The sequence below is a fragment of the Carlito syrichta genome, unplaced genomic scaffold (genome assembly GCF_000164805.1).
Source record: "Carlito syrichta isolate Samal-C Ts95f unplaced genomic scaffold, Tarsius_syrichta-2.0.1 Scaffold308201, whole genome shotgun sequence".
Taxonomy (NCBI): Eukaryota; Metazoa; Chordata; class Mammalia; order Primates; family Tarsiidae; genus Carlito; species Carlito syrichta.
In genome coordinates this window covers 139,437-150,478 of record NW_007252297.1, presented here as the reverse complement: position 1 = coordinate 150,478, position 11,042 = coordinate 139,437, and the positions used below count along the sequence as shown (strand labels likewise).

General features: G+C 46.2%; 2 protein-coding genes across 7 annotated transcripts in view; both read left to right on the top strand.

The window, feature by feature from the left end:
- MRPL52 (mitochondrial ribosomal protein L52) overlaps positions 1 to 8,654 on the top strand; it is an 11,705-nt gene extending 3,051 nt beyond the window's left edge. For 2 of the 5 annotated variants that reach the window (XM_008065274.1, XM_008065276.1), the window contains exons 4-5: positions 7,681 to 7,745; positions 8,102 to 8,654. In XM_008065274.1, coding sequence (XP_008063465.1) covers positions 7,681 to 7,745; positions 8,102 to 8,251 — 215 coding nt within the window. In that variant the 3' untranslated portion in view covers positions 8,252 to 8,654. Of the gene's footprint in view, positions 1 to 7,680; positions 7,753 to 8,101 lie in introns of all 5 variants that reach the window. The other 3 variants (XM_008065275.1, XM_021716152.1, XM_008065277.1) reach the window with 3 other exon arrangements.
- Positions 8,655 to 10,154: 1,500 nt separating this feature from the next.
- MMP14 (matrix metallopeptidase 14) overlaps positions 10,155 to 11,042 on the top strand; it is a 10,317-nt gene continuing 9,429 nt past the window's right edge. For both annotated transcript variants that reach the window (XM_008065272.2, XM_008065273.2), the window contains exon 1: positions 10,155 to 10,538. In XM_008065272.2, the coding sequence (XP_008063463.1) occupies positions 10,431 to 10,538 (108 nt within the window). In that variant the 5' untranslated portion in view covers positions 10,155 to 10,430. The remainder of the gene's footprint in view (positions 10,539 to 11,042) is intronic.

The following is an 11,042-nucleotide window of genomic DNA, read 5'->3' as shown; positions in this document are numbered from 1 at the left end:
CGGCTATTTTTTTTTTTTTAATTGTAGAGATGAGGTCTCGCCAAGTTGCCCAGGCGGGTCACAAACCCGTGGGCTCAGGCAGTCCACTCACCTCAGCCTCCCAAAGCACGGGATTACAGGTGAGCCCGGCTGGGTTCTTGTTTTTGATTTGTTTTCCCTAGCCACCCTCATGTAGTTTTTGTAAGGATAGAATGAAACAACCAATGTAAAGCACCTGGCATACACAATATTGATTCCCTTTCCTGATACACAATACCTCTTATCTGTTTTGCATTCAAACTTTTGGGCAGAGTTTTCACTGTTTGTTTCTTTCTTTGTAGACAGCTAAGTGCCCTGTTTCCTTATCTCTGCTATAAACTACTTGAGGTCAGATACTTCATCTTTTTTTTTTTTAGATTAGAAAACGTAGGGGTTTTTTTGGTTGTTGTTGGTTTTTTTTGAGTCGGAGTCTCACTCTGTTACCCAGACTGCAGTGCAGTGGCACACTCATGACTACCACAGCCTCAGCTTAGTGGGCTCAGATGTTCCTTCTGCCTCAGCCTTCCAAGTAACTGGAACCACAGGCGCACACCACCACAGCTGGCTAATTTTTTTATTTATTGTAGAGACAAGGTCTTGCCAAGTTGCACAGGCAGGGGAAAATATAATTTATTTAGAAAGTAAATTAGAGAGGGAGAGATTCACCTCCCCAAAGTAGAGGAGGGAGCCAGAGCTCAAAGAGCCACGTGGACATACCAGAGTTTAACAAATAATAGCTCAGATACTACATCTTTTCAGCAAGTTGGCAGATATTTATGAATTTTTATTACGTGCTTATATGCCTACAGCAAAAGCTAATGACACAGTCCCTGATCCAAGGCACTTAAAGTCTAGCTGGGAAAGCAAAACATTGATTTTTTCTTTTTTTTGAGTTGGAGTCTCACTCTGTCACCCAGGCTGGAGTGTAGTGGCACACTCATGACCACCACAGCCTCGACCTGCTGGGCTCAGGTGATCCTTCCACCTCAGCCTTCTAGGTAACTGGAACTACAGGCGAGCACCACCATGCCCAGCTAATTTTTTGATTTATCGTAGAGATGAGGTCTCGTCAAGTTACCCAGGCTGGTCTTGAACCCCAGGACTCAGGCAGTCCTCTTGCTTCAACCTCCCAAAGTGTTGGGATTACAAGCTTGAACCACTGCACCCGGCAATTTTTTTTACTTTAAAAAATTAAATAATAATATTCCAGTACCCTATCCCCTTCATAAAGGGATCAGAATGACTAAATAAGGCTAAAAACAATAGTATGGAAAATGCCCTAAGGTAAATTGGTGATATTAACCCTTTGTACTGGGAGACATCTCACAGATCACCTACCAGCAACTTGACCATATTTTTTTTATGAAGTCATGAAAAACAAATCACTTCATATTAAATAGTATAGCATTGAAACCAATTATTTTATTGTAATTACATGTGTCTTTTTTTTGAGTTGGAGTCTCACTCTGTCGCCCACACTGGAGTGCAGTGGCATGCTCCTGGCCACCGCAGCCTCAACCTGCTGGGCTCCGGCGATCCTTCCGCTTCAGCCTTCCAAGTAGCTGGAACTACAGGCGCGCACTACCACGCCCGGCTAATTTATTTATTGTAGAGATGAGGTCTCACCAAGTTGCCCAGGCAGGTCTCGAACCCGTGGGCCCAGGCAATCCACTCACCTGGGCCTCCTAAAATGCTGGGATTACAGGCTGAACCACCGAGCCTGGCTATCTTTTTTTTTTTTTGAGTTGGAGTCTCACTGTTGCCCAGACTGGAGCACTATAGCATGCTCATGACCACTGCAGCCTCAACCTGCTGGGCTCAGGAAATCCTTCACCTCAGCCTTTCAAGTACCTGGAACTATAGGCATGTGCCACCACGCTCAGCTAATTTTTTATTTATTGTAGAGATGAGGTCTCACCAAGTTGCCCGGGCTGGTCTCAAACCCGCAGGCTCAGGCAATCCTTTTACCTCGGCCTCTCAAGTTCTGGGATTATAGGCATGAGCCACCGCACCCAGCTGTATTTGTCTTGTAATGGAATTTTGGACATTACAGAAAACTTATTTATGACAAAAAAATTAAAATTTTATGTCATATTTTTCTAACGTGTGGTAATGTGTAAAATAGTCACCGACATGCATCGTAGGTTCACTGATACATGTTGTGCAATAGTAATTTGTTTGATATCTTCTACCTGGTGTTTTTCTATTCGAGCATACAATGCAGTCTTGTTTTTTTTTCTCCCACATTAATAATATCTAATTTATTGTCTAGTCTATTGTTCATAGACAATATTGAGTCCTGAAAACTACTTCTCAACTGATGGATCAGAAACTTGACAAATTTCAAATGGGACGTAGGTTTTTCATTTTTTTGTTTGTTTATTTTTGATGCTTGGCACAGTATGTAGGAGTTAATAACACAAATTTCTAGTCCCTAGAAGAATAATTTCCTCCATCATTTTAAAGATTTTTGCAGCCAGGTGTGGTGGCTCATGCCTATAATCCCAGCACTTTGGGAAGTGGAGGCAAGAGAATTGCCTGAGTCCAGGGGTTCGAGACCAGCCTGGGCAACTTGACAAGACCTTGTCTCTACAGTAAATAAAAAAATCAGCCATGGCGGTATACACCTGTGGTTCTAGGTACTTGAAAGGCTGAGACAGAAGGATCACCTGAGCCCAGCAGGTTGATGCTGGCTTGGTGGCCATGAGCATACCACTACATTCCAGCCTAGACGACAGAGTGAGACTCCGATTCAAAAAAAAAAAAAAAAAAGGATTTTTGCAAAAATAGTATGTAGAAGCATTTTTTTTTTTTTTTGAGTTGGAGTCTCATTATGTCGCCCAGACCGGAGTGCAGTGGCCGCTCCCGGCCACCGCAGCCTCGACCTGCTGGGCTCTGGCAATCCTTCCATCTCAGCCTTCTGAGTAGCCAGAATTACAGGTGGGCGCTACCACGCCCGGCTAAGTTTTTTATTTTATTGTAGACATGAGGTCTCGCCTGCCCAGGCGGGTCTCAAACCTGTGGGCTCAGGCAATCCACTCACCTCAGCCTCCCAAAGGCATGGGATTACAGGTCGAGCCACCGAGCCCGGCTCATTTTTTTTGAGAAAGCAGGAAGAAGAAGACAGAAGAGCTCCCAAGCGGGAGGGGGCCTGAAACAGAGTTGCCCTATAGAAGCATATGGATCGCATGATCAACACCATTCATATTTGCAATATAATTTAGAAGCATTTCAGGCTTTTTTTTTTTTTTTTTTGAGTAGGAGTCTCACTATGTCACTGAGGCTACAGTAGCTGGGAGCATGCCACCGCAGCTTTGACCTGCTGGCCTCAGGCAATCCTTCCACCTCAGCCTTTCAAGTAGCTGTAACTACAGGCACACACTACCATGCCTGGCTAGTTTTTTTATTTATTGTAGAGATGAGGTCTCACCAAGTTGCCCAGGCTGGTATCGAACCCATGGGCTCAGGCAGTCCTCTCACCTCAGCCTCCCAAAGTGCTGGTATTATAGATGTGAGCCACCGCACCTGGGGTGCATTTCAGACTTTTTGACTGTTACAGTATTTTTACCAGATTTTGTTTCTGCATGATTCCAAGTGCTGAGAATTGTAACAATCCTTTTGTCACTTCACGCAAAAAGCATAAGATTTTTCCTATATGCTACTATTTTTTTTTGTTAAAACTTTGTCTTTTTGATTTATGCTGGTATTCCCTTTCACTGACTTTGTACCAGTAAGATGACATTTCATCTTTAGTAGTCCTTCTGCTAGGAAAGTGCTTGTGTAATATCTGTTAGTAAACATGTGGTATCCTGCTGTATTGGAAAATTTTTCCAAAAACTTTTTATATAAATGTAATGTAATTCTGGTGCTTACTAGAGGATCAGGTCAAGTGATGTTTTAAATGTTAAGCTACAATAGTAGGGAAGTATTGAAAAAAGATACCCAAAGCCAGGTGTGGTGGATTACGCCTGTAATCCCAGCACTTTAGGAGGTGGAGGCAAGAGAATTGCCTGAGCTCAGAGGTTCGAGACCAGCCTGGACAACGTGGTGAGGCCTCGTCTCTACAGTCAGTCAAAAAATTAGCCTGGCATGGTGGTGTGCACCTGTAGGTCCAGCTGCTTGGAAAACTGAGATGAAAGGATCACCTGAGGTCACAGCTACGGTGGCCGTGAGCATGCCACTGCACTCCAGCCTGGGTGACAAAGTGAGGCTGAAAAAAAAAAAAAAAAAAAGAGCTGGTGCGATGGCTTAAGCCTGTAATCCAGGGATTCAAGACCAGCCTGGGCAACTTAGCAAGACCTCATCTCTACAATACATCAAAAAATTAGACTGTGCCTGGTGGCTCAGCCTATAATTTCAGTGCTTTGGGAGGCGGAGGTGAGAGGATTGCTTGAGCCTGGGGGTTCGAAACCAGCCTGGGTAACTTGGTGAGACCTTGTCTCTACAATAAATCACAAAAACTAGCTGGGTGTGGTGGCATGCATCTATAGTTCCGCTACTTGGAAGGCTGAGGTGGAAGATCACCTAAGCCCAGCAGGTTATGGCTGTGGTGGCCATGTGCGTGCCACTGCACTCCAGCCTGGGCGACAACATTGAGACTCCAACCCCCCCCAAAAAAAATTAGCTGGATATGGTGTTATGTGCCTATAGTTCCAGCTATTTGGAAGGCTGAAGCAAAAGGATCACCTGAGTCTAGCAGTTTGAGGCTGCAGTGGCCATGAGCATGCCACTGTACTCCAGCCTGGGCGACAGAGACTCCAACTCAAAAAAAAAGAAAAAAGATTACTATTTTTGAACCAGCTAGCGCATGTAACATTTAGTAGGTGTTTTTCGATTGTATGTTACAATGATATCCACTCTTTAAATTGAACAATGATTCATCAAGACAAACTGCCTGATGTGGTATGAAATACTATGAAAATGTTGAATCAATATATTCCAAATAATTATTGGCCTTTTGAATATGAGTTCTGATTGTCCCATCACTCGACACAGGTGTCTACAAATGAAGCATCCAGAAGCTTTGCATAAACCTTTCTCTACTGAATGTTTCTGAAGAGTATTTTACTATTAAAAGCAGTTGAGAGCTGGCTTGGTGGCTCAGCCTGTAATCCCATGCCTTGGGAGGCTGAGGTGAGTGGATTGCCTGAGCTCGCGGGTTCGAGACCCACCTGGGCAACTTGGTGAGACCTCATCTCTACAATAAATCAAAAATCAGCTGGGTGTGGTAGCGCGCACCTGTAATTCCAGCTACTCAGAAGGCTGAGGTGGAAGGATCACCGGAGCCCAGTGGGTCAAGGCTATGGTGGCCAGCAGTGGCCACTGCACTCCAGTCTGGGTGACAGAGTGACACTCAACTCAAAAAATAAAAAAAAAATTTTTTTAATTTTAAAAAATTTAAAAAAAGCAATTGACCAGTATTCTTGCAAATCTGGCACTTGAATTATTCCCATATTTATAACTGTGATAAAAACTAAAAATTCCCGTCAGCATCATGCCACTTATGCCAAATAGATTTGTGTGATAGCTGCTTTGCTTTTATTTTTTCACCCACATGACTAATTTTTTATTACGCTATCTACTAATTCATTTGTACAATACAGAGTAAAATATAGTCACTTCTCTTTTTTTTTTTTGAATTGGAGTCTCATTCTGTCACCCAGACAGGAATGCAGCTCCCAGCCACCGCAACCTCGACCTGCTGGGCTCTGGCAATCCTTCCTCCTCAGCCTTTCAAGTAGCTGGAACTACAGGCATGCGCTACCGTGCCTGGCTAAATTTTGATTTATTGTAGAGACAAGGTCTTGCCAAGTTGCCCGGGCAGGTCTCGAACCCCACGGGCTCAGCCAGTCCACTCACCTTGGCCTCCCAAAGTGCTGGGATTACAGACTGAGCCACCGAGCCTGGCCACTTCTCTTATATTACTTGCTATTTGTGGTCCTGTTTTTCGAGGGTTTACAACAAAATTTATTCATGCTGGAGGATTGTCTTTTTCTGTAATAAATTCCCATTCTTCAGCAGGTTGTCTTCTACTTCTTCGAAACTACAAACACTTTCATCGCTATCACTTTTTGTTACATTTGCCCGTTTTCTTCTTGTTGGGATAATATCACTATCACTACTGTCATTTTCTTCCACATCAGTGTTTATTTAAGTCTAAAAGTCTAACTCATCTTCCCTGCTTATAGTATAACTCTCATTTTTGTCTTTTCATTTTGCCATTCTACAAATTAAATAAGTGGATAAAAAATTATAATTGTACATTACAAAATCATGAAAGGAAATTTATCAGAAGATTATTACTTTTCCAAGTACAGATAGATATATTCTTTTCTAAGTGCAGATAGATATATTCTTTTTTTTTTTGGAGTTGGAGTCTCACTCTATCACCCAGACTGGAGTGCCGTGGCCGCTCCCAGCCACCGCAGCCTCAACCTGCTGGGCTCCGGCAATCTTTCCGCCTCAGCCTTCCAAGTAGCTGGAACTACAGGCGCGCGCTACCACGCCCGGCTAATTTTTGATTTGTTGTAGAGATGAGGTCTCACCAAGTTGCCCAGGCAGGTCTTGAACCCATGGGCTCAGGCAATCCACTCACCTCAGCCCCCCAAAGTGCTGGGATTACAGGCTGAGCCACTGAGCCCAGCTAGATATATTCTATCTGTGCCGCTCGATACTTCAAGACAATCTGCCTTCAGTTTTGAAGGTCTCTTTCTTTTAAGACTCCAGTAACTTGCTTATCTGTCTTTTCAAGTTATGCCATATGATACAAAGGGTATACCAACAGCTGTCTTTCTTGTATAAACGCTCTCTACCTTCTGTTACAAAGAAGTGTCGGCACCGCTATGAAAGCATTTCGCACATTCTCTTTCTACATAACACCAGCTGATATTTTTGTACATATATCTTAGTATATAGTCCATCTCTTTATTTGCTTTTTGGTGCAATTTTAATGGAAAACTTCAAGGAAACATGTTTTTGAAATTTACGTTTTTGAAATTTGCGCTGGCATCATTTGTTCTGTATAATCACAAGCGATCTCTTTATGTGCCCTGAGAGGGGACATCAAAGTTATTTGTTAGATTGGCATTCACGTGCAAAGGGTTAAATGGCATGCACTTTTTTCAGAAGGGAGAGCTGATGAACTTGAAGAGGTTAGAGAAGGGTTTCTGGGAAAGTTAGGGCTTGGGTGGGCCTAATGATGAGGATTTGGCTGGAAGGAAAGGCAAAGAGGACATTTATTTATGGAGTGGAATATAATTTAGCAAAGACTTACCAATTAGTAGAAGAGTGATACATTGCTTAAGTGAAGGGCTTCTGAAAGTAAAACAGCAGATTCAGCATTTACAAAGGACCTTGAATTCCAGGCTAATGAGAATTAAGTGAAATAGAGTATGAACATGCCTAGGAGCTTATTTTTGGTGGGTCTGTCATATCTTACCCTTTAAGTGAGGAACATGTTTTAGGATAATTAAGCTACAGTAGGTATGAAATGGAACAGTAGATATGAAATGGGACATGCTTTAGGATAATTACGCTACAGTCGGTATGAAATGGAAAGAGAGGAACTAGAGATTGGTTCTTCCCCTCATTTCTATCACAATATTTGGACAAGGTGCTGCAGATCATTTCCAACACTTGCCTTTCTTTCACTTCTCTCTGTAGATGGCCGCCCTGCTCCTCCAATGAAAGGCCAACTTCGAAGAAAAGCTGAGAGGGAGAAGTTTGCAGTGAGTGGCTAGAGCCCCAGCCCGGGTGTCATTGGAGGGAAGAAATTTACATCGTAACTTGTCTTGATCTGTGTTGCACCTAAGCTAACATACCGAGGTCTTAACAGCCAGAGGTTTTAATAGCACCATGAGAAGGGAGAAGGGTGGGACCCTCCCAGGGCAGGAACCAGTAATAGACATTATGTCTCACGTTTTGCTGTCTCCCTTTTGCTTCCCAAGCCAAGACTTGGTCCCACCTTTTCCCCAATCAGCAGTGTCATTTTCCAGCTGAAACCTCTGACTTTGTGAGTAAAAGGATATATAGTGCAGCACTTAAGCTCCAGATGTTATCCACGCTGTTTTCCTGTCTGTTTCAGAGACGAGTTGTACTGCTGTCACAGGAAATGGATGCTGGCTTACAGGTATGGCAACTCAGGCAGCAGAAGTTGCAGGAAGAAGAAAGGAAGCAAAGAAATGCTCTTAAACCTAAAGGGGCTTCACTGCAGAGCCCACTTCCAAGTCAATAAAAAGCAAGTCCTGCCTCCCTTCCCCAGCCTCTCTCTGGCTTTCCTTTCTATCACCTAGTTGCCTCATCCCAGCCAGAAGAGAGCCTTCATTTTCTCCATCTGTCTTCAGAGCAAAAGGACCCCGGCACCAGAAGGAACGGGCTGTGAGATCACCGCCTGGGAGGTTTGGCTCAGTGCCCTCACCCTTGGCTCCATTCCAGTTCAGCTGAATCTCGCTCTAGGATTCCTACCCTCTCCTTTGCAGGCCATAGGACTGGCCAACTGTGAGCAATAGCTGCTCTGTGAACATGAAAAAGGGACAGCAGTTTTCCTGGTTGTAACCAGGCACTCAAGACTTTAACAGCCCAATACACAGCTCAGGCCAAGTGCAGTTGGCATCTAATAAATGTTCTGATGAAAAAGGCTTTCTAGCTGAGATCCCTTTCTTGGCAAGAAACTGGTGTCAGTCTTCCTAAGGTTCAAATACATGGTCCAGAAGGACACCCTCACTGCAAAGGCTGATGTGGGAAGAACCACATGAGAGTGTTGGATGAAAAAGTTGGGTTGTGAGGTCTCCATGGTTCTGACTGCATTCCAGAGGTTAGCTGAAGAGGGGCCTGTTCCTCCTCACCCCAGTTTGTGTAGGAAAACCCTACATAAGGGCTCAGCCCTCAAACAGTCACTGTGGGATAGGTATCCACCACCACTATATACCCCCCACAAACCTGGAAGCTGACCAGGACCTTGGAAGACTTTCATTTATTGATGATGGCTCCTCTCCTGATTCCCGGGGCAAAGAACTTTTGTCTCCATTCCAATACATAGCACTAGACGTCTATTCTGCCACAAACTGTTGCAGTTCTGAATTCCTAGGATTTCTGAAGCTCCTACCTGACCTAATTTCTGCCCCCCCCTTATTCCTTCCCTTGCTTTCTTCTCCCTTCCTCCCCCCACTACCTCCTTCCTCTCTCACTGACCAAATGCAGTTCTTGGATCTTGGATTTCGCTGATGGTCGAGTTTTCTGTCTCCCACACTTTTCCTGCTTCTGTTGTGCTGCTCTTCGAGTCCTAGCTAGTTCTTAACCTCTTATCTGTCTCCCTTTCTACCATCAGCTTTAGTCTGCCCTCCCCCTTCCCTGCATACCTTCACCTTTTGTTCTCAGAGTCCATTTAGTGCCTGAAGATTTTACTCTTTAAGGAATTGCCTCCTTTTCCAGTGTAGAGGTAGAACTAAACCCCAAAGTCCTAACTGCAGTCCCCCCTTTTTTGCCAACAATGTCACCCAACTTGATTTGCTTTTCCTCAGATTCCATGACTTTGCACCCCTTCTCTCCCAGCCAGTTCTAATTTAAGGAGCAGCCAGATTACAATGGACAGTAATAAAACGAGCACATTTGTCTTTCTACAGGAACAGACCCCCAGATTTGGTGGCAGGGTTTGTTGTTGGGTTTTGTTACAGATTGGATTTTTTGCAGGAGAGGGAGGGACAGAGGTGGTTGTCTACAAGTCCCAGCAGATAAGCCCCCAACTATTAGTAAACTGGCCCCCTCCCCCCAATCCAGGTGTCATGAACATGAAAGAAGACCCCACCACCACCACCATCCCAGACCCTGAGCTTCTTGTTGGCCCTAGCCACTAAGTCTGCCTGCACTCCTCACTCTGAGGTGAGACAAATGCTGAATACCAGGAATCAAGCCACCCAAAATGTGCTTAGGGAGAGAAAGTCTCCCACATCCCCTCCCCTGGGTCCCCCTACAGCCCCCTGCTGTCGGTTGTGTCCTCAAACCCTGCAGATGGCAGCCTGCACCACAGAAAGGCAACTTAGGGTTTTTTTCTCCTGCTTTGGCTGTAATTGGATTCAGGCTGAAACAACCACGTCCCCAACCAGGAAAGGAAGGGCATAGGGGCGGGGGCGGAGGAGAGGCTGCGGGAGAAGGGAGGGACCAGAGGAGAGAGGAGAGAGGGCTCCAGACCCAGTTCGCCGACTAAGCAGAAGAAAGATCAAAAAACCGAAAAGAGGCGAAGAGTCAGCAGGCACTTTCAAGAACAATCCCGTCAACTGCAAACCGACAGCGCTCTAGGAATCCAAAGTCAGTGCCTACCGAAGACAAAGGCGCCCCAAGGGAGTGGCAGCGCGACCCCAGGGCGTGGGCCCCGCCGCGGAGCCCAAACCGCCCGGCTGCCCCGACGGTCTCCGATCATGTCTCCCGCCCCACGGCCCTCCCGCAGTCTCCTGCTCCCCCTGCTCACGCTCGGCACCGCGCTCGCCTCCCTCGGCTCGGCCCAAAGCAGCAGCTTCAGCCCCGAAGTAAGTGAGCTCCCCGGCCCTTCCCGGAGTCGCGGCCGCCGGGGAGGCGAGCCCCGGGGTCTCCAAGGGGGCAGCCCCCTTCCGGAGAGCAGGGCTCTTGGGATCTCGGCTGCTGCAACCTGCGGAACCCCCTTCCTTTTCTTTTCCCTTCTCATCCCCAAACTTCCAAGTCGATCCAACTTTTGCCTGCCGCCAACCAGCTCTCCCCACCCCCCGCGCCGCCGACTCTCTTTCCCATTCCTTCCGCTCCTGGAAGAACTTGACTGCAGGGGCGACCCGCCTCCCAGTTCCCCTGGGCTCTGCGCTCATCTCTGGAAGCAGCTGGGAGCCTGATAAACATTTGGACTCCGCTCCAAGCCCGCGCTGTCCCGGCTCCTCGTCATGTGCGAGAGTTTGTTGTTTCTGCCACTTTCCAGCTCGCCAGCGCTCTCCCGCCCGCTCGCCGCCAGCCGGGGCCAGCGCGCCCTCCGCTGGGCGCTTCGGCGGCTCCGGCCTCCTCGGGCG